The 25,175-nt window shown below is 46.1% G+C and overlaps 1 protein-coding gene across 2 annotated transcripts in view; it reads right to left on the reverse strand.

Moving 5' to 3' along the window:
• Positions 1-4,532: 4,532 nt before the first annotated feature.
• The window catches only part of DYRK4 (dual specificity tyrosine phosphorylation regulated kinase 4), a 48,906-nt gene continuing 28,263 nt past the window's right edge, over positions 4,533-25,175 (reverse strand). For both annotated transcript variants that reach the window (XM_070790273.1, XM_019961673.2), the window contains 9 exons: positions 24,557-24,693; positions 23,692-23,832; positions 22,408-22,546; positions 20,569-20,650; positions 16,078-16,250; positions 13,898-13,958; positions 8,555-8,684; positions 6,043-6,218; positions 4,533-4,888 (listed from right to left, as the gene is read on the reverse strand). In XM_070790273.1, coding sequence (XP_070646374.1) covers positions 4,644-4,888; positions 6,043-6,218; positions 8,555-8,684; positions 13,898-13,958; positions 16,078-16,250; positions 20,569-20,650; positions 22,408-22,546; positions 23,692-23,832; positions 24,557-24,693 — 1,284 coding nt within the window. In that variant the 3' untranslated portion in view covers positions 4,533-4,643. The remainder of the gene's footprint in view (positions 4,889-6,042; positions 6,219-8,554; positions 8,685-13,897; positions 13,959-16,077; positions 16,251-20,568; positions 20,651-22,407; positions 22,547-23,691; positions 23,833-24,556; positions 24,694-25,175) is intronic.

A 25,175-nucleotide genomic window follows, 5' to 3' on the forward strand; every position in this document is an offset into this window, starting at 1 on the left:
CAGGTTCCTCAGTCCATGGAATTCTCCAGGAAGAGTACTGGAGTGGGTTGCCATTTCCTTCTCCAGGGGATCTTCCTGACCCAGGGATCAAACCTGGATCTCCCGCATTGCAGGCAGATGCTTTACTGTCTGAGCCACAGATATGGTCAATTAAGTCTCTTCAAGGAGAATGTCCTTTATTATTTAACCTCTTGCATGCATGCCAAGTCACTACAGTCATGTCTGACTCTTGCAACCACATATAGCCCACCAGGCTTCTCTGTCCATGGGATTTCCCAGGCAAGAATCCCGGAGTGGGTTGCTATTTCCTACTCCAGGGGACCTTCCCAACCCAGAGATCAAACCCATGTCTCGTCATGTCGCCTGTGTTTGCAGGCCAGTTCTTTACTCCTAGCGAGACCTAGTCAGTTCAGGTGCTCAGTCGTGTCTGACTCTTTGCAACCCCATGGACTGTAGCATGTCAAGCCTCCCTGTCCATCACCAACTCCTGGAGTTTAACCTAAACTCGTGTCCGTTGAGTCGGTGATGCCATCCAACCATCGCATCCTCTGTTTGTCCCCTTCTCCTCCCACCTTTAATCTTTCCCAGCATCAGGGTCTTTTCCAATTAGTTGGTTTGAGACCTGGGAAGCCCCAGTGGGACAACAAGGAGAAGCAGTCTCAGGAATGAAAGAGTCCAATGGTTAGCAGAGTAAAAATACTGCCTGCCTGAGAGCCCAGCCAAACACTGGTGGGCCTGTTGTCTATGGATACACACTTCCCATCGACCCATCCATGACTTGTGACTTCCCTGCTTTAAAGGGGTTCCTAAATAAGCCACAGTTTGTCAAGAGTTATTTCAGCCCTTTGTAACCATGCACGTACTTTTCAATATCCAATCTGAATCCTTTAAATTAGGCTACCAGGACCTGGCTCCTTGTCCTATTCTCCCCAGAACTGTCCATCTCACCTTTATCCTTGGTTGCAGACTCTCAGGGTCCAAAAAGGTCCAGAGGACCTGAGTTCAGTGGCCAGTCCTGTACCTCTCCAGATAGAAGACGTGGGACAAGTCACCTGTTAGGACACTGCTCTGACTTAATGTCCATATCACCCCGCTTTAGAAGCACTTTCTGAATTATATGTTCTCCAGCAATTTTACATTCTCCATCCTTCCTTCTAGAAACTTCCTCCTCTGGTTTCTAGGTTTCCTATTTTTCTGCATGTCTCTGGGGCTCTACTCAACCCCTTACATGTTTCTCTCTCCCAGGAGTTCACCCTCTTGACCCTCCACTGTTCTCAGTCATCTTCCCCAGGTGATCTCACCCAAACCCAATGGCTTCAATCACCCAATGCCTCCCTTCATGGACTATGACACGGTGAGAAAACTATGAAGCCAGGTATATATCCCAGGCTCTTTCTGATATTATGATCTTGAGTTTCTTTTGCACACATTTATCTGTACTGTAATTACAACGATATACAAACTGTGAGTTCACGTAGGCAGACTAGAAGGGCAGGTGGTGGATGAGTGGACACATCCAGTAGCTTGCTCATCTTCCAACCTTCGGGAAACCTGTCATCCCCGGCTCCACGTGGTCTTAGAGAAGCATCAGTCATAGTATTGCCACCACCACACTGTGGGCTTGTAATCCCGGCTGGCCAACTGGAGGACCCCAATATCTCAGGCGCAGTGATGGGTTCAAATCCAATTACTTCTGAGACTTTCCTCCGAGCAGGAAGACTGCTACTTTTGATGGGAAGATAGTGGTCATCTTAACTTCTGGGCAGAGCTGCTCTTCAGAATGAAGTCAACCATAAATGAAGCAAGACTAACAGGGGGCGAGAGCATCTGACCTCCATGATCTTGTCTGAATTCCTAGGTCCTGCTGTGTCTCCGTTTACCCATCCTGATTCCCCACAGTCATTAAAACCAATAAATGCCCTGTTGTTTAAATGAGTTGGAACTTGGCTTCTATCATTCCCATACCAGAATTCTAACTGGCATAGGTTAACTCGGACAAGAGGGGAAAAGTTGATTATTATTTAGGGTTCTCTTAGTGATGCTGTTCTTTTAGTACTCTTTAGTGATGCTCCCCTGGTGACTCAGATGGTAAAAAATCTCCCTGCAATGCAGGAGACCCAGGTTCAATCCCTGGGTCGGGAAGATCCCCTGGAGAAGAAAATTGGCAACTCACTCCAGTATTGGACTGAGGAGCCTAAAGAATCCCATAGACAGAGGAACCTGGTGGGCTATCGTCCATGGGGTCACAGAGAGACATGACTGAGCAACTAACACTTTCACTTTTACTAGTGATGCTGTAACATTGAGTACTTAGCTCTCTTCCTGAGACAGACTGGGACCTGGGACCCTTAGCTGCAGTGCTTGCACCTGGACACACCTCTCCTCCAGCAACAAAATACAAAGAAACTGTATGGGACTAAAAACAACCATGTGTAAGAGCCAGACATCCTGGAATGTGAAGTCAAGTGGGCCTTAGAAAGCCTCACTACGAACAAAGCTAGTGGAGGTGATGGAATTCCAGTTGAGCTATTCCAAATCCTGAAAGATGATGCTGTGAAAGTGCTGCACTCAATATGCCAGCAAATTTGGAAAACTCAGCAGTGGCCACAGGACTGGAAAAGGTCAGTTTTCATTCCAATCCCAAACAAAGGCAAGGCCAAAGAATGCTCAAACTACTGCACAATTGCACTCATCTCACATGCTAGTAAAGTAATGCTCAAAATTCTCCAAGCCAGGCTTCAGCAATATGTGAACCGTGAACTTCCTGATGTTCAAGCTGGTTTTAGAAAAGGCAGAGGAACCAGAGATCAAATTGCCAACATCCGCTGGATCATGGAAAAAGCAAGAGAGTTCCACAAAAACATCTATTTCTGCTTTATTGACTATGCCAAAGCCTTTGACTGTGTGGATCACAATAAACTGTGGAAAATTCTGAAAGAGATGGGAATACCAGACCACCTGATCTGCCTCCTGAGAAATTTGTATGCAGGTCAGGAAGCAACAGTTAGAACTGGACATAGAACAACAGACTGGTTCCAAATAGGAAAAGGAGTTTGTCAAGGCTGTATATTGTCACCCTGCTTATTTAACTTATATGCAGAGTACATTATGAGAAACGCTGGACTGAAAGAAACACAAGCTGGAATCAAGATTGCCAGGAGAAATATCAATAACCTCACATATGCAGATGACACCACCCTTATGGCAGAAAGTGAAGAGGAACTAAAAAGCCTCTTGATGAAAGTGAAAATGGAGAGTGAAAAAGTTGGCCTGAAGCTCAACATTCAGAAAACGAAGGTTATGGCATCCGGTCCCATCACTTCATGGGAAATAGACGGGGAAACAGTAGAAACAGTGTCAGACTTTATTTTTCTGGGCTCCAAAATCACTGCAGATGGTGACTACAGCCATGAAATTAAAAGATGCTTACTCCTTGGAAGGAAAGTTATGACCAACCTAGATAGCATATTCAAAAGCAGGGACATTACTTTGCCCACAAAGGTCCGTCTAGTCAAGGCTATGGTTTTTCCTGTGGTCATGTATGGATGTGAGAGTTGGACTGTGAAGAAGGCTGAGCACTGAAGAATTGATGCTTTTGAACTGTGGTGTTGGAGAAGACTCTTGAGAGTCCCTTGGACTGCAAGGAGATCCAACCAGTCCATTGTGAAGGAGATCAGCCCTGGGATTTCTTTGGAAGGAATGATACTAAAGCTGAAGCTCCAGTACTTTGGCCACCTCATGTGAAGTGTTGACTCATTGGAAAAGACTCTGATACTGGGAGGGATTGGGGGCAGGAGGAGAAGGGGACGACAGAGGATGAGATGGCTGGATGGCATCACTGACTTGATGGACGTGAGTCTGGGTGAACTCTGGGAATTGGTGATGGACATGGAGGCCTGGCGTGCTGCGATTCATGGGGTTGCAAGGAGTTGGACACGACTGAGTGACTGATCTGATCTGATCTGATCTGATGCACAGCTGGGGGCAAATTCTGGACCCAAAAGATACAAAGAGACCAACAAATCCACTGTCACCTTTGAAGGGCCTGGAGCCAAAACAGGCGTCAGGAGCAAAAGCAGGGTACTGAGCATATCCCCTGCCCACACCACCACCTAAGAGCTGGGCAAGCCACTCCTCCAGCCCAAACCCTGGACACACCCATACCCTGTACCCTTACCCCACACTTAAGGACCCAGCTCCCTTCACCCAGGGAGTGAGCAAGGGAATCTGCTGTTTGTGCTTGCCCCCCACTCCAGCAGCAGGGACCCCAATAAAACTTTGCCTGAATTTCCTCTCTGGCCTCCAGTCAATTTCTAGTTATTGGGGAGGGCCAAGAACTCTGGTCAGTAACATTCCCACCACCCCTCAATCCCCACCCTACCCCATGCACCCACTGTTTATTTGGTTAAGGGCATAAGGAAGAAGCCTGGGTGCAAGGACATTCTTTCCAATCCCTCATCACAGAAATCATGCCAATCAGCCAGGTGAATAGAGGTCCTTTTTTTTTTTTTTTTAAACAAACCTTTATGGGTTAAAACAAAAAACAAAATCCCAACCATCATAAGTATTGTACAATATAAGCACTGTCTCTAATACAAATCACAGGGAGGGTGGGGAAAGAGCAGACACACCCTCCGCTCGGGTCACACAATAGGCGGTAAAGCATTTGTGTTCTTGGGGGAGGACTTTTTGTTCTGTTGTCCTGCGGAGGTCTTGGACTCCGCTGGCCCAACAGCTGCCTCTGGCTTTCCGGAAGCTTCTGCCAGATGAGGTAGCTGGATCACCTCTGCCGTGTGCTGGCCAGAGCCTCGCTGATTGCCTCGATTCTCATCCTGTTTGGTGGCGCCATCTTTGATTTTGTCTTTAGCCTCGACTTGAAGGACCACATCTGCCAAGGAGAAGACAGCGGGAGCAAGTAAGTGCTCAAACGTGAGTTATGTCCTAACTGTCCAACAGGTTCTAAATCACTTCTGGGAAACCCTGGTGGTAACCATACAAAAGCGGTTCATTGGTAAAGCACATTCTACGTGCCAGACATCCTTCTAAGCATGCGTGCTCAGTCACTGAGTCCTGTCTGACTCTTTGCAACCTCATGGACTGTAGTCCGCCAGGCTCCTCTGTCCATGGGATTCTTCAGGCAAGAATACTGGAGTGGGATGCCATGCCCTTCTCCAGGGGATCTTCCCAACCCAGGGATCAAACCCGGGTCTCCTGCATCTCCTGCAGGTGGATTCTTTACCACTGACCCACAGGGGAAGCCCATCATTCTAAGCTCTTGACAGTTACTGATTCCTTCACTCTTTCCTTCAGCTAGACAGAATCAGCCTTACTCTCATTCTCATAAATGGAGAAACTGAGGAACAGAGAGGTTAAGTAAATTGCCCAAGGGCTCACTCCTGGTGAGTGGTGGGGCAAGAATTTATCCCAGATATCCTGACTCCAGTGATCAAGTACATAACCCCAAGGTTATATTGCTGATAAAAGATATTTGCATAGTTTTGTAATCTGTCTGGTAAAAATTCAAAAGGTAATTATAGGGTACGCACAGGAGGACAGATTGAAAGAAAAGGGGAGGAAAGAGAATGAAGATAGGAGAAAAATGGAAATTCCTAATGATGAGAGGGGATAAAAAGGAGAACCTGGCCACAACCAAGTTTCCTGAAAGAGGGAAATTCCCAAATGAAGAAATGGCAGGCCAGGACTGCCACTGGAGATCCAGTGGTTAGGACTTCGCCTCCCAGTACAGGGGCTGTGGGTTACATTTCTGGTTGGGGAGCTAGGATCCCACATGCCTCGCAGCCAAAATTCAAAACATGAAAAAAAAGAAAAGCAGAAGCAAGGAATGTTGTAACAAATTCAATAATGACATTAAATGGTCCACATCAAAAATCTTTTAAAAAAAGAAAGAAATGGCTGGCTGGTCGTGATGAAACCAGAGTAATTAACCAAAGCTGAGCTCAGAAAAATTGACATGTGGTCCTCCAGAGCCACCTGATTTCCTTGGGATTATGAAGACAGAATGGGCTATTCGAGGGGCTGTACCTTTTTTGCCAGAGTGATGCTGTGCTTGAACCTTGTCCTTCCTGGATTCAGAGGGGAAACAGAGACTCGTTTTCCTCAAGGTCTGAAGCCTGGGCCGAGCTTTGAGGTTCCGAGGCTCATGAATCCAAGCATGCTTGAGCGCCTGGTCAGGGGTCATGCGAAGAGAGGGCTCCCAGCTACATACCAACAAAGCCCAGGACCAGTTAGGGTTCTATTTCCCTTTTTAATAATGAAATACTCTCAAAAACCCCAAAAAAACCTAAATAAAATATAAAGATGGTTCATTTTTACAGAACCCATTTAAGCTATGTTGTAACTCAGAGATACCACAGAACAGAGATTATGACATACAATGTTAAAGTGTGTGTGTGTGTGTGTGTGTGTGTGTGTCTGACTCTTTGTGACCACGTGGACTATAGTCCACCAGACTCCTCTGTCCATGGAGCCCTCCAGGCAAGAATATTGGAGTGGGTTGCCATGCCCTCCTCCAGGGGATCATCCCGACCCAAGGACTGAACCCAGGTCTCCTGCATTGCAGGCGGATTCTTTACTGCTGAGCCACCAGGGAAGCCCTCATTTTGAAGTACCTGGAAGCAACAAGTAGAAGTGATCTTTTTAGAAAATGTGTATAAAAAGCCAAGGAAAATCTCAGAGCCCAAGGCTTCCGGAGTTCCTAGCAATTCCAAGAAATAGTATAGAACGTCTAAACCAATGGACCTCAGGATCTAATAGACTAAGAACACCAAAATGAAGATACTTAATTGCTATTCCCAAACTATGGGATTTGGACCTCCAAATACATCACAAAGAAAATGAAAGAATGCTAGAATATTAAGATTGTAAGGGGGACTTGGTGGTAATCCAAACTTCTAATGTAGTAACAAAATATATTTGACAGAACACCCACCACGGAGTCATCTTGCCTTAAGAAAGGCAAAAAAAGTAATTTTGGTGAGCAGGCACTAACTCACAGAACTAGCTATTCTAACTTTTAAATACTCCAGTTCTTTAAAAGTTCTTCATTTTGACTGAGCCGAGATTCACTTCTCAGGAACCTTTTCTTATATTCTCTAAAGTTCTTTTTTAATTTTGATTTTTTGGCCACACCACACAGCCTGTGAGATCTTAGTTCCCTAAACAGGGATAGAACCTGCACGCTATGCGTGGGAAGCGAAGCGTCCTGACCACTGGACCCCCAGGGACATTTCAACCTCTGTAAAAATAGTGACCATAGGATCTTTCCTGGGGGTCCTGTAATTAGGACTCCACACTCCCAATGCAGGGGGCCTGGGTTCGATCCCTGGTCCGTCCCTAGAGCCCACATGCCACAGCTGAAAGATCCTGCACAGTCTATGAAGATCAAAGATCCCACGTGCCACAGCTAAGACCCAGAACAGCCAAGTAAAAAAGACTTTTTAAAATAGTGACAATAGCTAGTACTTTCTAAATACCTTCTAAACTAGGTCCTGTTCTAAAATGATTTCTGTGCTGTTTTTTTTTTTCCTATGACTTGACTGAAGTACAGAAGTACCTACTTTCTAAGGTTCAAAATATGCCTATAGATACTAAAAAACTGTACATATTAAATGTTTTCTAGATCACCCTTTCCCTAATTCTCTCACATGAGAGGATTTAGATTCTAAATTATAGGGGAATGGGTGGGTAGGGCGCTGCTGCTGCTAAGTCACTTCAGTCGTGTCCAGCTCTGTGCGACCCCATAGACAGCAGCCCACCAGGCTCCCCCATCCCTGGGATTCTCCAGGCAAGAACACTGGAGTGGGTTGCCATTTCCTCCTCCAATGCATGGAAGTGAAAAGTGAAAGTGAAGTCACTTAAGTCGTGTCTGACTCTGTGCAACCCCATAGACGGCAGCCCACCAGGCTCCCCCGTCCCTGGGATTCTCCAGGCAAGAACACTGGAGTGGGTTGCCATTTCCTTCTCCAATGCATTAAAGTGAAAACTTAAAGTGAAGTCACTCAGTCGTGTCCGACTCTGCAGACCACCAGGCCCCTCCATCCATGGGATTTTCCAGGCAAGAGTACTGGAGTGGGGTGCCATCGCCTTCTCCAGGGAGGGCGCTAAAACCAGCTTATATTGGGTGTGGATTCAAACAGTTACAACAGGCTCCGTGAAGACCTTGGCTTCAGTCCGTGAAGTAGGAGACACTGAGGACGTGCCTACAACCTCGCTGCCAGACAGTCAGGCCAACGAAGCAAGAAAGCTCCACCCACACGCTGTGTGCTCCACGGCAGTCACTTAACCTCTCTGAGTGTCAGCCTCTGCGTCTCAAAACAGAACAAGTCATCTGCCCCACTGATCACACAGGACGACGGGTGGGTGGATGCAGCCTGATCAGGCAATGGATGGGGAAGCATTTTGTAGACCCGGAAGCTCTATGGTCTGCGTTCATTGTGCTGTCATCACTGCCTCCCAGATTTTCACCCGCAAACGTGTGGGAAAGGACAGAGCTGAAGAGGAAATCCCAGAATCAAAGACACCCTGACAAACTCACACCAAGCACCGCCTGAGGAAGTCCAGGAAGCTGGTGTCGCAGGTTTTCAGCAACACGGTGAGATCCTTGGAATCCGGGTATCTCTTTTTCCCCCTGTTGTTGGTTATATTTTTAGGAAAACCTTTGGAATCTTTAGAGATATAACATTCTGTGTTTAGTTCCAGGTATAAATATGCACTGATCACATCACAGCTGTTCGCTCGACCGGGCTGCTTCTTGGCGAGGTCTCTGCAGCCTTCCCCTGCTCGCTCCCACACCGCCCCCTCCCCCACCAACCCCCACACAAACACATCCCGAAGCCCCAGCCGGCGTGAAATAACCACGTGTAAACCAATCCAATGAACACAATTTACAAACAACGTTTCCTACTACTCCATATGTTCTGAGCCTCCTTCCCACCACCTCCTCCCAGCATCAATTAAATGATTTCAATAATTTAACCTCAACCAACGTAAAATAATGATTATGATGATAATGATGATGATGATGATAACAATAATTATAAAATAATAAAACATTTTAAAGTAAATATGAAATGACAGAAACATTCAGCTCTGAACAAAAAGGATACTGTCGATTCTTGGCTTATCTCTGCCCCTGTTCCTTCCTTCACTTATCCCAAAATGTGAGAATTTGGGACATCCATGGGGAATAACAAGAAAGTCATTTTAGGAGAAGGAATTTTCTCTTAGAACTCATGTACAAACCACACAAGCAAATTAATTTCTTTTTTTTTTTTTTACAATCATGTGAACATTTTGTCCATAATTGCAATGACCAAACTTGGCTGGTGACTTAAGACACAGGTTAGAATGCCTTTCTTCAGCCATTTCCACTGTTTTTAAAGCCCTCACCCAAATGTATGATCTGTCATTGCTGAAAAGCAGCCCTGGAGACAGCTCCAAAGGTGGCCGGAGAACACCTAGTACAGTGCTTTGCAGGTGAGACCACTCGTTTGGACATCCACCAGTGAGCGTGTTCAGAAGGATGACTGTGTATGCTCACACCCTACAAACATGCATGTAAAAGGGTGGATATATAAACACACACACACAATTGACACACTCCATGGACTTCTCACAAAAACTCAGTGGGGCTCATACAATGAAAGGCACACATGAAGTGCTTCCAGTTATGCACTCCATGCAATCTGCAGTGTGTCCAACAGAACACCTGCTCTTTTTACTGATTTCCTGGAGGAGCCTACAAATGTGTGTGTGTGTGTGTGTATACACACGTGGGCATCTCTGTGTGCTTATACAGACACAAATGGGCTGGGGGTACTGCGTAGGGCAGGGGTCCTGTTTTTGTTGTTCAGTTGCTCAGTGGTGTCTGACTTTGTGACCCTACGGACTGCAGCACACCAGGCTTCCCTGTCCTTCACCATCTTTTGGAGTTTGCTCAAACTCACATCCATTGAGTTGGTGATGCCATCCTACCATCTCATCAAATCCCCACTTTCCTTTTGACTGTGGCACCAGGCTCCCACCTTATCCTATGCTGTCTTTTGACAGATGATCAAAGAAGAATCAAACTCATGGGCTTACAATAACACAAACTCTATAGTCATCCTTCAGTTCAGTTCAGTTCAGTTGCTCAGTCGTGTCCAAGTCTTTGCAACCCCATGAATCGCAGCACGCCAGGCCTCCCTGTCCATCACAAACTCCCAGAGTTCACTCAGACTCACGTCCATCAAGTCAGTGATGCCATCCAGCCATCTCATCCTCTGTTGTCCCCTTCTCCTCCTGCCCCAATCCCTCCCAGCATCAGAGTCTTTTCCAATGAGTCAACTCTTCGCATGAGGTAGCCAAAGTACTGGAGTTTCAGCTTTAGCATCATTCCTTCCAAAGAAATCCCAGGGCTGATCTCCTTCAGAATGGACTGGTTGGATCTCCTTGCAGTCCAAGGGACTCTCAAGAGTCCTCTCCAACACCACAGTTCAAAAGCATCAATTCTTTGGCACTCAGCCTTCTTCACAGTCCAACTCTCACATCCATACATGACCACAGGAAAAACCATAGCCTTGACTAGACGAACCTTTGTTGGCAAAGTAATGTCTCTGCTTTTGAATATGCTATCTAGGTTGGTCATAACTTTCCTTCCAAGGAGTAAGCGTCTTTTAATTTCATGGCTGCAGTCACCATCTGCAGTGATTTTGGAGCCCAGAAAAATAAAGTCTGACACTGTTTCCACTGTTTCCCCATCTATTTCCCATGAAGTGATGGGACCGGATGCCGTGATCTTCGTTTGCTCAATGCTGAACTTTAAGCCAACTTTTTCACTCTCCATTTTCACTTTCATCAAGAGGCTTTTGAGTTTCTCTTCACTTTCTGCCATAAGGGTGGTGTCATCTGCATATCTGAGGTTATTGATATTTCTCCTGGAAATCCTGATTCCAGCTTGTGCTTCTTCCAGCCCAGCGTTTCTCATGATGTACTCTGCATATAAGTTTAATAAGCAGGGTGACAATACACAGCCTTGACGTATTCCTTTTCCTATTTGGAACCAGTCTGTTGTTCCATGTCCAGTTCTAACTGTTGCTTCCTGACCTGCATACAGATTTCTCAAGAGGCAGGTCAGGTGGTCTGGTATTCCCATCTCTTTCAAAATTTTCCACAGTTAATTGTGATCCACACAGTCAAAGGCTTTGACACAGTCAATAAAGCAGAAATAGATGTTTTTCTGGAACTCTCTTGCTTTTTCCATGATCCAGCGGATGTTGGCAATTTGATCTCTGGTTCCTCTGCCTTTTCTAAAACCAGCTTGAACATCTGGAAGTTCACAGTTCACGTATTGCTGAAGCCTGGCTTGGAGAATTTTGAGCATTACTTTATGAGCATGTGAGATGAGTGTAATTGTGCGGTAGTTTGAGCATTCTTTGGCATTGCCTTTCTTTGGGATTGGAATGAAAACTGACCTTTTCCAGTCCTGTGGCCACTGCTGAGTTTTCCAAATTTGCTGACATATTGAGTGTAGCACTTTACAGCATCATCCTTCAGGATTTGAAATAGCTCAACTGAAATTCCATCACCTCCACTAGCTTCGTTCATAGTGATGCTTTCTAAGGCCCACTTGACTTCACATTCCAGGATGTCTGGCTCTAGGTCAGTGATCACACCATCGTGATTATCTGGGTCGTGAAGATCTTTTTTGTACAGTTCTTCTGTGTATTCGTGCCACCTTGACTGCTTTTCTTGTACAAGTTTTTCCCACCTCTCTCTTCTCCATTACCTCATTTTCCTCCCCACCTCCTTCTTGCTGCCTGGACCACCTACATCTCTTGCTGTCCTTGAAGCAACATCACTTTGCTGCTAATTAGAGATATTAACTTGGAGTGGCTGGGGTGGTCAAGGACCTGTTGACAGCCCGAGATACAAGAACTAAAGTCGGCATAGTGTTTCACAAATTCGCCTCATCCTAAGCTGCTGTAAAAACATACAGACTCCTAACTCCCATCTCAAAGCCACCATATCACAGGAGGGTGATGGGAATTAGCACTATTTCCAAGAACCCAGATGATTCTCATAGTCAGATAAAGTTGGGAAGCACAGAAGAAGACGCGGCTCCCAATGAAGTCCTTTCTTGTGCGGGAAGGGAAGATGCATGATGCTGCTACCAAAACCACATCACTCATTCTGAAGCCTGGTGCTGATGGTAAAAGTCAGGTTCTCAATGAAATGGACATGTGTGAGCCTTTGCTATCCTCTTACCAAAAATGCCCTCTATTCCCTTCCTTTTGATTCCCCCAAATACAATCTCCTGAGTTCAGGGTTATAGGCTTGAGAGGTGAGTCTCCCCACAATGTCTTTGTCAAGCAGGAGGGAGCAGCATGTGCCTACTCATCTTTCCCTAAAATACTTTGACATCCAAAAGGCTGAGTTAAAAGTGATGAAGGGGAAAAGTATATTTGGCATCAAACAACCAGTTCTGTCGCCCTGTGCAAAAGTTACACCAGTAAGTCTTTCAAAGAAGGTCTACTTTCATCAGACTACTTTCAAAGATCTAGCCTGTGGGCACTTTCCTAAGGCAGCCGGGACACCAACACTGACCCTACTCAGCGAGGCAGTCTTTACGCCTCTGACCATGACTACGTGCTGACATTTACAAGATGTAACCATTGGGATGGTGCAGGACCAACCAATCAGAGTGGACGACAGCTTTGGCATTGGAGGGGGATCCTGGAAGACTCTTTCTTGCCCGACCTTAAACTTTTAGTTTCTGGCTCATGGCTCCAAGGAATGCTGGGAGAGATGCCAGAGAACCTGTGGCTGTGGCAGGGGCTCAGGGCCATGGCTTTTTCACCAAATGATATGGAAATAGACTACATTTTAACCCCCACATGGCTGAACCAATATACATGGACTGATCGTTGACATGACTGCAATCTTTTTGTCCAGGAGGATTCCCCCAGGGCAGTGGTTTTTTGACTGTGCTATTGATGGGACAAGATGTGTCATTCGGATGGCGGGGAGTCCTTTCAAGGAGCCCTGTTCCCTCACACCTGGCTTTGCTCCTCTTGGCTGTCACTAGGGCCACTGTGGCTTTCGCTCCATGCGACTCCCTTAGGAAAAGGACTGCAGACCTGGGACTGGCTTCACCTTGTTCAGAGCGGCCCAGAAGCCCTGCCTCAGTTGCACCTCATTCATTCATCTGTCTGTCCTGCACAGCACGACTTGGCTGGAAGGGCAGAGAAGCCTAAAATCCAGAGCCTGGGAACTGTGATGGGGCGGGGGCAGCCTAGGGACCATGGATGAGGCTGAATTCCAGCAATTAGGCAGATGTCCTGTACATAACTGACAAGCCATTGCATATCCACAGCAAAACTGTTCTGACAGCCCTTGCTTATCTGTTTTATAGCGAAGATGCAGTGAACCTGGAACAGTAAGCAGCTGGGCAATTAAGAAAATTTCAGCAGGAAAGAATAGGGGTCCATTAATGATGAAATGGAATGATGGAATTTTCCACTGTTCTTGCGAGGACTCTTCTGCTCTTTGATTTCCCTTCATAGTGCATCATGTGAGTGGGTAGGCAAGCTGCTAGCGGAGGTGGGGAGAGTTTATAAAAGAGGGTAGAGTTCCAATCTTTGAGGGTTTGAGATCCACTGATGGGTCTTCTAGGCATGAACCTGGTCACTCTCAGGCACCTGCCAAGACCTCATTCCTGGTATGACTTCCCTACCCACCTCCATCACGCACCTGGTACCATTCTCAGCATCTTTTCACTTTTCTGAACGAAACCTCTAAGCACAGCCTGCCCTTTGGGGTGGGCATGGAAGGTATCTTCAAGGGCTAGGGAATCTTATCAGCCACCGTGGTAAAAAAGAGAGTCAGACCCGGGACTCACCAAAGAACATCTGTCTCCTGGAGGCCGTCTGGATGAAGCGGGATGGTGGCAGGCCCAGCACCTGCAACAAGGGCAAAGTGGTGGACTCACCCTCCTGGGGTCACACTTGCCAAGACTGTTGGAAGCGGGTGGGACTTTGGCCAAACTGGCTTCTCCAGACAAGGACCCGAGATATGAAGTTAAGAAGGCTTCCCTGGTGGCTCAGCAGTAAAGAATCAGCCTGCCAAGGCAGGAGACGCAGGTTCGATCTCTGGGTCAGGTAGATTTCCTGGAGGAGGAAATGACAACCCACTCCAATATGCTTGCCTGGGAAATCCCATGGACAGAGAAGCCTGGTGGGGCTAGAGTTCATGGGGATGCAAAGGGTCGGACGGGACTGAGTGAGTAAACAACACACAGCAGCATGAAGGGATAACCTCAAGCCAGTGATGGAGCAGGACCACAGCCTAAGGCTCGACTCCTACTGCAGGGCCGTTCCAGTATCCTGAGAATCTATGAGCATTGCCCACGTTACCCTAAACGGGCATCAGCACCGGCTAGGTGGGTACTCGATGTGGCTGCCAGCTCTCACTGCCAGAGCGAGTAAACCAGTGCAGCTGCACACCACCCGTGAATGAAGGAGTGACACCTCCCAGCTCAGAGCATCAAAGGGAAGGGGAGGAAAAGCAGACGGAAACCACCAGATGGACATCAGACCACAGGATGACCTTCTGAAAAGAAAAGAGCAGCGCCTGCCTGGTGACCTTATCTGCACAGCAACCTACAGGGCTGCACAGAGAGAAACAAAGGATGTCCCCATCAGCCCTGGGTTCCTGGCTTTGCAGCCTGGTTCCCAGCCATGTCCCTTCCCCTCGTGCTCCTCAGCTTGAGATCACAAGGAAGCTGAATCAGTTCTGGGGCAGTGGGAACCTCCACTTGGATCTGTTGCCCCATCCCCAATTCTCCTGGAAATTGGAAGATGATTGGCTCAGGGATGCTTCATTAAATCATCCATCATCATCCAATCAGCCTCAGAAGCCATGGACTCTGGTCCCCTCACTTTACAGAGACCCAGAGCATGGAAGTGAATTGTCAAAGAGAAAGAGGAGTAACTTCCAGGTTTACTGATTTCCAGGGTAGTGTTCATCCCACCATGGCTATCATCATAGCACTAATACCTAAAGCAGTTAAATACTCTATTATTAGTTTCAACCATGAGATGAATCTCTATACTAATTCTCAAGGCTATATGTGTCTCCCCAACCATCTTTAAGAAAATCTAAAAATACAAATTTGGGATGGATGAATAGATAAACAGATAGACAGTAAGAAATTAGTTATACCTTTGTTCACAGTCAAAATATCACTGGGAAAATCCTAAAATGTGAAATTTCCACTTTTGGGGATTACTTTTTCCTGCACTGTCTAACTTGTCTTCCTAGTGAAAATAAAGTGTTAGTTGCTCAGTTGTGTCTGAATCTTTGCAACCCCATAGACTGTAGCCCGCCAGCTTCCTCTGTCATCTAATTTGGCCTCATAACAAGATGCCTTTAAGTAAGAGAATAACAGGCATAATATGTGATTATATGAGAGTCTTGGTAAAACCTTTTCACTGGGAAATATTCTTCCCAGAAAGTTAAGATGATAACTAATGACTGAACGGTATACAGATTTTGCTGGGTGTTGTGTCAGTCTGGTTCTTAGATTCTTTTGAATATATATAGGAAAGTTGTTTAGTTGCTAAGTTGTGTCCAACTCTTTTGTGACCCCATGGACTGTAGTCCACCAAGCTCCTCTGTCTATGGGATTCTCCAGGCAAGAATACTGGAGTGGCTTGCTATTTCTTCCTCCAGGGGATCTTCCTGACCCAAGAATCAGACTCGCATTTCCCATGTCTCCTGCATTGGCAGGAGGAATTTTTTTTTTTCACTACTGAGCCACCTGGAAAGCCTGGTATAACAGTCTTATTTTAAACATCATGATTCATTATATGCTGGAAATTACATCCTTTGCAACTAGTTAAATTTCTGATAAAAATGTTAGATGTCAACTCAAACGTACATAATTTCAAAACATCCAACCCTACCCCTGTTAACAGGCGCTGGCCACCGCTCTACAGCGAGCCAGACGCCACCTGGCGTCTGAGAACAGAAGTTACCGGCCCCGAGGGTGTCGGCTGGAAGGCAGCCCGGCCCCCTCACCTCCATGATGCAGGCCAGCTGCTCCACCTCGTTCTCCCCGGGGAACAGAGGGTAGCCCGTGTACAGCTCGGCCATGATGCAACCCAGGCTCCACATGTCAATGGCCATGTTGTATGGATGGCCCAGGATCACCTCTGGGGATCGGTAGAACCGGCTCTGGATGTAGGTGTAGACTGCGGGGGAGAGAAGAGAAACCTCACATGGAAACCTCCCAGAGCACATATCTGCAGCACTTATGACTCATCTATTGTTGTTCAGTCACTCAGTCCTGTCTGACTCTCTGCAACCTCATGGACTGCAGCACACCAGGCTCCCTGTCCTTCACCATCTCCTGGAGTTTGCCAAAACTCATGGCCATTGAGTCGGTGATGCCATCCAACCATCTCACCCTCTGTCATCCCCTTCTCCTTGTGCCTTCAACCCTTCCCAGCATCAGAGTCTTTTTCAGTGAGTCTGCTCTTTGAATCAGGTGGTCAAAGTATTGGAGCTTCAGCTTCAGCATCAGTCTTTCCAATGAATATTCAGGGTTGATTTACTTTAGGATTGACTGGTTTGATCTCGTTGTGATCCAAGGGACTCTCAAGAGTCTTCTCCAGCACCACAGTTCAAAAGCATGACTTATGAGTCTCCCCCACATCTGTCTCATCACATCATCACAGCAGCCTGATTATCATGAGGGGTCGTTATCCTCAAGTTGTTGATAAAGAGATCTAAGGAAGGCATTGTTCTAAGCAAGTAAATTTGTCAGGCGAGCTTTTTAAACGATCTCTTACTGGAGCATAGTTGCTTTACATTGCTGTGACAGTTTCTGCTGCACGGCAAAGTGGAGCAGCTATGATGCTGTTGTTGTTCAGTCGCACGGTCATGTCCGATTCTTTGAGACCCCATGGACTGCAGCATGCCAGGCCTCTCTGTCCCTCGCCATCTCCTGAAGTTTGCCCAAGTTTATGTCCGTATGCATCAGCTATACATATACATATATCCCCTCTTGTTTGGATTTCCTTCCCATGTAGGTCACCACAGAGCCCGGAGAAGAGCTCCTTGTGCCACACAGTAGGTTCTCATCAGTTATCTCTTTTACACCCAGTATCAATAGTTTATACGTGTCAGTCCCAAACTCCCGACTCATCCCATCGCCTTCCCCCTCACAGAGTGAAGTAACTCAGAAAGAGACAAAGAAGTATCGTGTGTCAACGTGTATATGTGGAATCTAGAAAAATGGGATGGGTGACCTTATTTGCAAAGTAGAAACAGAGACACAGATGTACAGGACAAACATATGGATACCAAGACGAGCCTTTAAAAAAGAAAACGTAAGGCAAATGTAAAGCTAAGTTTTCACACTGTTTGATTAATCTGGGGTAGACATGCTCTGAAAATACTGCAATTTGGCAAGGGAAGAGGTGTATAAGAACCGAAAAAGTAGCATGCAAAATGCATAATTTTAACATGCATATTCAATATATTATGTGCACTGTGTTGTATAATGTAAAGTACAGAAAGAAAAGCTTAACAAAATCTCAGCAGAGGAGGATGTATGAAAGGCAGTACTGTGGGCAGCCTAGATTTTATAGTTGAGAAGACTGAGACGAAGGGATGGACATTACAGTTTTTTGCAAATGCTGTTAATTGGTTACCTAGATGGGGGCAGGGCAGGGCTTTTGTAGTCACTTCACTCTGTGTGTGTGTGTGTGTGTGTGTGTGTGTGTGTGTGTGTTCTGGCATGTGGGATCTTAGTTCCATGACCAGGGAACAAACCCAGCCCCCTACAGGCAGGTTCTTAACCTCTGGGCCACGGAGGAAGTCCAGTCACTTCTCTATTGTTTGGATTGGGTACAGTAAGGATGTAATAATTTTTTGTAATTTAAAACAAAGTGAAGATCTCACAAAAATGACTTTTATACCCTGTCTGCTTCCAAAATGGACTTGAGGCCCTTTGCAATCGAAGTACAAATAGATGGGAAAGTAGAGGGAGGGGGTGAGGGTGGGGAGGAATGAACTAGCCGAAGGGGATCAAGAAGTACAAACTTAAGTCTGAAAAGTTCTAAAATAAATAAGCCACAGGATGTAATTAATACACAGCATATGGAATATGATCAATAATATTGCGATAATTTTTATGGGGACAGATTGTTACTAGACTTATCGCAGTGATCATTTCATATACATAAGCAAAAGTCAAATCAGTATATTGTACACCTGAATCTAACTTATCCTGAAGGTCAACTATACCTCATTGAAAAATAAGTCAATAAGAGGAAAAAATTAAAAGTAAATCTAATGGATACTCACATGATGCTCACATGTGTCAGGCACTGTTCCAAGTGATTCTTATGGATTAACTCTTTGAATCCTTATAACTACCCTACAACAGTTATAATTTTATTTTAGTTGTTTTCAATTGGAGTATAATTCTTTTACAACACTGTGCTAGTTTCTGCTGTACAACGTGAATCAGCACATGTATGCATACACCCCCTCCCGCTTGAACCTCTCTCTCGCTCACCTGCCCCACCGCACCCTCTAGGTCATCACAGAGCACCGGGCCGGGCTCCCTGTGCCGCAGCTTCCCACTGGCTCTTCATTTTACACTTAAGAGGGTGTGTATGTCAGTGCTCCTCTCCCAATTCGTCCCACCCTCTCCTTCCCCCGCTGTGTCCACAGGTTTGTTCTCTGTGTCTACATCTATATTCCTGCCCTGCAAACAGGTTCATCAGTACCGTTTTTCTAGATTCCATGTTTATGGATTATTACATGATATTTGTTTCTCTCTTTCTGACTTGCTTCACTCTGTATGAAAGGCTCTGAGTCCATCCACATCACTACAAATGACTCAATTTCGTTCCCTTTATATGGCTGAGTAATGTTCCATTGTATACAGGTACCACATCTTCCTTATCCATTCCTCTGTCGATGGACTATTAGGTTGAAGCAGGTATTATTATCATACCCATTTTAAAATGAGGAAACTGAGGCATACAGAGATTCAATAAACTCCCAAGGTTACTCAACTGCAGATGGCAGAGCTGGGATTTGAACTCAAACAGTTCTGATTGAGCATCCATTCTCTCTACTGTTTTGTGGTTAAAATAAAGATCAAGGGAAGTCAGAAAACATAAAAAGTGGGGGGAAACACCTGGAAACCAAGGGTAAGATCATTACAAGTTCAGTTCTGAGCATCTTGGCAGCCAAGATAAATCTTAAGTAATGGGTTACAGAGAGTTCATCTCCAAGGAGGGTGAGCATATTCTCTCTTTCTGGGAGGAATAATGTTTTCTAGCTGGAATTTATTACGGCTTCCATACGTAAACAATGAAGGACTTGTGTCTCCAAAAATGGTTTTGGAGAATATTCGGAAACATCCATTTAATAGTCTTTCCTTCAGCTTCAGGGGACTTCCTCTGACTCGCCCTGCCCCCATGAAGGCTCGTTCCAAAGCCCCTTTCATATGCCTTAGCTCAGTGCATACATAGACTTCTCATCCTCGTACACAATCTTATACACATCTTCCTGTCTCCTCCATTGGGCAGTAATCCTGCAGAGGACAGGAAATTCTCATTTTTGGTTCCTGATACCCTATACAGAAGGAGGGCATGGCAACCCGCTCCAATATTCTTAGATGAGAAATCCCTGTGGACAGAGAAGCCTGGTGGGCTACAGTCCATGGGGTCACAAAGTTGGACACGACTGAGGAGACTTAGCACATAGCACACGCCTTAGACAGCAACGGACACACAACAGACACTCAGCAGACGTCTGTGGAATGTGCATGTTCTTGACATCAAACCTGACAAAAGCCAAGAGAGAAGACTGGAGTCAAGTTCGGTGACAGCTGTAGAAATGAACTGGCCAAAAAGTTCATTCAGGTTTCTCAGTAGGATGTTATGGAAAAACAAGAGAGAACTTTTTGGCCAATTCAATACTCTAGGGCAGCTTTCTGGATTCTAGCTTGAAATATATATACACACATATATATATATATATATTTGTTTTTGTGACTATACACATATATATATAATATATATAACATATAAATATTATAGATATATATATAGATAACCTGGAGAACCTAGGGCCATGAACCCCAAACTTCAGAATGGCTGTGTTTTCTAAAGTACAGCCTCCCAGGTACTGTCCCAGAAATTTCTGTTTGGGACAGCTGGGGTCAGCCTTCAGAAGCTGTCATTTTGCAGAGGCCCAGCGCTCTCTGGACCCCAAAGATAATTTGGATAAATGTCTTTGGATAAGTCCAGAGTCACAGAGTATAAAAGCAGCAAAGCAGCCTTACCGTATTTGAACCAACCTTCGCATTTTACAGATGAGGAAACTTAGGGTCAGAGATGTGAACCAGCTTGGTTCAAAATCAAACCAGTAGCTGTGATGGCTGAGCCCAGAGGAGAACCCAGGTGACCTCGTGTGGGAACTGTTTGTTTCAGGAAAGGAAAGAATCGCAGTGGGGAAATTAGGACAGGGGGACTGGCACGGCCCTACCTTTCTGGTGTTCATAACAGCTTGATCCAAAGTCAATGACTTTAACAGAGACTTGGCCTTTCTGGTACAACACTATATTCTCCTAGAGGGAAGACAGACACAGGTCAAGTTTTAACAGTGTTAGCCGAGGCACGCCATTTACCTAACTGTCCACCAATCTTCTGGAACCTCCTTCAAGTGGGCTCCTCCCCCATCTCCAACCCCACCCCGGTCTCCCTCCTCTGACTTCTGCTTCCAGGGTTGCATCTCTTGTCTGGCCCCAGTATTTGCTGCTCTGCAGTATTTCTTTTGCATCGATGCTGACTCTTTACTGATATAAATGGTGTGACTCCTGAAGATGGTGAGTTTCTTTTTATCTCCTTGGTACCTTGTTCTATGCCTTGTTTGCATAAGGCCTTAGAAATATCACTGACCGGGACTTCCCTGGTGGTCCAGTGGTTAAGAATCCGCTTGCCAGTGCAGGGGACACAGGTTCGATCCCTGGTACGGGAAGATTCTACATGCCGCAGGGCAACTAAACCCATGTGCCACAACTACCAAGCCCGCGCTCCACGCTTCACAACAAGAGCGGTCACTGCAATGAGAAGCCTGTGCTCACCACAACTACAGAAAGCCTGTGCAGCAATGAAGACCCAGTGCAGTCAAAAATAATAAATTCTTTAGAAAAGAAAGAAAAAGAAATATCACTGCCTGAATCGGATGCTTCCATTAAGTGCCCCAGCAACATACTGGTATGACAATCAGGGACCGAAACAGAAACAAAGAATCCCCCACGGCGATTTGATCGGAGTTGGGACCGTTGTGCTGACTTTGCAGAAACTGTGAAGCCAGGTGTTCCAGCAGAATCCTGGATGAGAAGGCAGAGCACTGGGCTCTCCTCTCAGAGCATGAGCGTGGCCCACCTGGGGCTGGAAGGTTAGAGTCCTAATCGTATTTCCAGGGATCTCAATGTCTGATGAATCGAGGCATAGGATGCATGAGGCCATCACAGCTCACTGATACTAACCACTAAGTCCACAGGAATAACTGCCTGATTCTTGAATCCACACTCACCAAACTCTCCTGCTTGTATGTCTACTTTCCTATTGAGCATGTATACTCCTGTCCACTTAATCTACTTCTCAAGCAAGTCTATGTGCTCATATTTCAGCTACCCACCTGTCTTGTGGGTTCCTTGCTGAGAGTCAGTCCCCTAAGCCCAAAGACCATGGTCCCTTTGGAGGTGCAAAGCAGAGGATTAGGAACTTGGATGTGGAGAATAAATCAGTGTACCACTGTCCTTGTCGGGGCTCCACCAGTCAGCCCCAAGAGAACATCTCTATCTTGACAATCTTTAATTAATAGAAGTATCCCAGATCCGGCTCAGTGATAAAGAATCTGCCTGCCAAGCCAGAGACTTGGGTTCAATCCCTGGGTCAGGAAGATCCTCTGGAGAAGGAAATGGCAACTCATTCTAGTATTTTTGCCTGGAGAATCCCATGAGGAGCCTGGCATGCTACAGTCCATGGGATCACAAAGAGTCGGACCTGACTGAGCTCACACAGGACCAACTCAGAGGACAGGGTGGGTTTAGGACATCCACCTCCCTGCTGGACACACATCTCCGAGTACCGCCTGGGCTCAGTCATCCAGGTCCCGTCTGCCTTGATGACACCACATCTTTTTTCTATGTCCCAGTATGCCTGTCTTGTCCTTGCTACATCTCACGTGGTTTACACAACCTGCAAACACTTGGCCTCCACCCTGGAGCCCTGCTCAGTTACCACTGGGGATGGGTACCGGGCAAACCCTTTCTGAGGGTGGAAACCAGCTCCCTGGCAAGACAGAGGCTGTACTCACGGGCTTGAGGTCACAGTGAATGATCTTCTCCATGTATAGCATCTGCAAACACTTCAGGACAGAGAGGGTGAAGCGACGAACGATGGAGAGGCTGAAGCCTTGGAAACTGTTGTTCTTCATCAACTCGTACAAGTTGATGCTGGGACAGAGAGAGAAAGCGACGTGAAGCAGCGTAGAAGGTACATGATGGCGAGTCTGACCCTGCAACATCAATCCCTTATCACCTGGCTGCCCTCTGGCAGTGGCAAGACTCAGACTAGGAGGTGGGGCTTTCGTGTCCTATAAACTTGACTTTTCCGTTGACTAACGGTTGATTCAGGGCGACATTCAAATGTGCTGGCCTCTCAGATGCTTGTCTCTTACATGCAGGATCCTTTCATCACCTTGCTGCACGTGTGTGTGTTAAGAGGTTAGTATATCGAACTTCTGATATAGTCACGGTTCTTCAGCCCCTTGAGAGGGATCCAGGGAGCCCTCCAGTTACTCAACCAAGTGACCAACCCTGCTCACACAGAATAAATCTGTCTAAAGACGCAGCTTCCTGATAGATGAGGGGACAAGGGAGTGGGCAGACAGGGCCTGAGAGAGGAGCCATACCCCATCTAAGTGAGCCTGCCTGCCTGGTCCCACCTCTCGCCTTTCAGAAAGGACTGAGGGCTGGCTCTTGCCAGATAAATATAGAATCCTTATATATAAGTAATCCTGAGTGTGTGTATATATACATATACATACAGGAATCTTATAACTCTCTCTCTATATATAGAATCCTATATATATAGAATATATATTGAATTCTATATATATATATATAGAGATAGAGAGAGAGAGAGAATATATATTGAATCCTATAGAATCCTGCTATATTAAGTGAAATACGCTGACTTATAAATATTGAAAGCTAATATAAAGCATGTTAACCAGAAAAGCTTATGTGTGGGTTGCCAGTTCATGGGTGCTTAGTCACTAAGTCATGTCTGACTCTTTGCAACCCCATGGACTGTAAGTAGCCCGCCAGGTTCCTCTGTCCATGGGATTCTCCAGGCAAGAATACTGGAGTGGGTTGCCATGCCCTTCTGCAGGGGATTTTCCCCACCCAGGGATCGAACTTGCATCTCCTGCGTCTTCTGCACTGCAAAATGATTCTTTACCCCTAAGCCACCGGGGAAGCCCCCCCCATTAAATAGTCACATAAAGACAAATCTAGTGCTCTGACCTCCAAGGCTCCCTTTCGTCACTTACGTAACTTATCAACACAAAGTGAACTAAAGAGAGGAAGCAGCTGACCCCAGGAGTTCAAAGGTGATGCAGAGGTGATTCCGGAAATAGAAAAAGTCCTTCATGTGCACCACGTTGTAGGTGTTGTCTTTGTCCTTCCGTCTGAGAGCTTCCAGGATCTTCAGCTCCACCAGGGCCTGGTGGTGAAACCTGGAGAGGTTGGGGAGTGGTGGGGAGGGTGGGGGTGGGGAGAGGAGACACGGTGTCACATCAGCTACAGCAGGTGGCCCCGTTCTCAGTCCTCCCCATCACACCCACAGGCCGGGAGGTGCTAAACACTCTGGACTCTTGCCTCCTCTCTGCACCATCATGGAATCCAACAGGTAGAGAGGGAAAGAGGGAAAGAAAAGGAAAAGCAGAGAAAGAAGCAGAGACAGGAAGGGTTGGCACCAAGGAGTGGCTGATGTTACACAGAGTGAAGTAAGACAGAAAGAGAAAAACAAGTATCATATATTAACACATATATTTGCAATCTAGAAAAATTATACTGATGAACCTATTTGCAGGGCAGCGATAGACACGCAGACGTAGAGTACAGACTGGTAGATACAGCGGGGGAAGGAGAGGGTAGGGCGAATTGAGACAGTAGCATTGAAACATACATTACCATATGTAAAACAGATTTCTAGTGGGAAGTTGCTGTATAACAGAAGGAGCTCAACTTGGTGCTCTGTGACAACCTAGAGGGGTGTGATGGGCTGGGGAGTGGGAGGGAGGTTCAAGAGGGAGGGGACATATGTATACTTATGGGTGATTCACGTTGCTGTATCGCAGAAACCTACACAACAATTAATTAAAAATAAATTTTTAAAGAAGAAGGGGCCAAAGTCATGTAGCCCTTCCTCCACAGCTGATGCCTTCCACCAAGCCACACCTCTTTTTGTTCCTGATGATTTTCAAGGCCACCAATTCATTGTTTTTATGATCCAAGCACTTGGCCACCTGTCCAAAGGACCCTTTTCCAATGATCTCCAGAACCTCATAGCGGTAGGCGATGTGGTCGTGCAGGACCTGCAAAAGTCAAGTAGAGGTGAAGGAGGAAACCATGGTTTCCAGGTCACTTGGCGTTTGTGCATTTTTTGTACATATCATCAGTGTGGCGGTGTCATAACTATTCACTTGAGTGTCATCATTCACAGTGATTGTGTTGACTGGAGGCCAAGGGCCAGGTCCTATTCATTTCTGATAGCTCCTTCTGTATTTCAGGAGTCCAGCAGGTGCCCACACATACAATAGGCTCCCAGTAAATAGGTGTTCCATGAAACTTGCTGACAAAATAAATGTGGAAGTACAGCTGTGTTGGGATGTAGCTATGTGCCCTGCATACTGTGCATTTGCTGAAACACAGTGGATGGAGATTCTGAGCATACAGAAAGCAAACATCCTTCCTCTGTCCCGTGGTGCTCTAAGAGTTGAGATGGAGGAACTAGGTTGCGGTGAATTAACATCCCTGGGGAACTTCCCAGAGACTCTAGACCCTGGTGGGAGGGAGA

This window comes from Bos indicus, chromosome 5 (assembly GCF_029378745.1).
Source record: "Bos indicus isolate NIAB-ARS_2022 breed Sahiwal x Tharparkar chromosome 5, NIAB-ARS_B.indTharparkar_mat_pri_1.0, whole genome shotgun sequence".
NCBI classification, from domain to species: Eukaryota; Metazoa; Chordata; class Mammalia; order Artiodactyla; family Bovidae; genus Bos; species Bos indicus.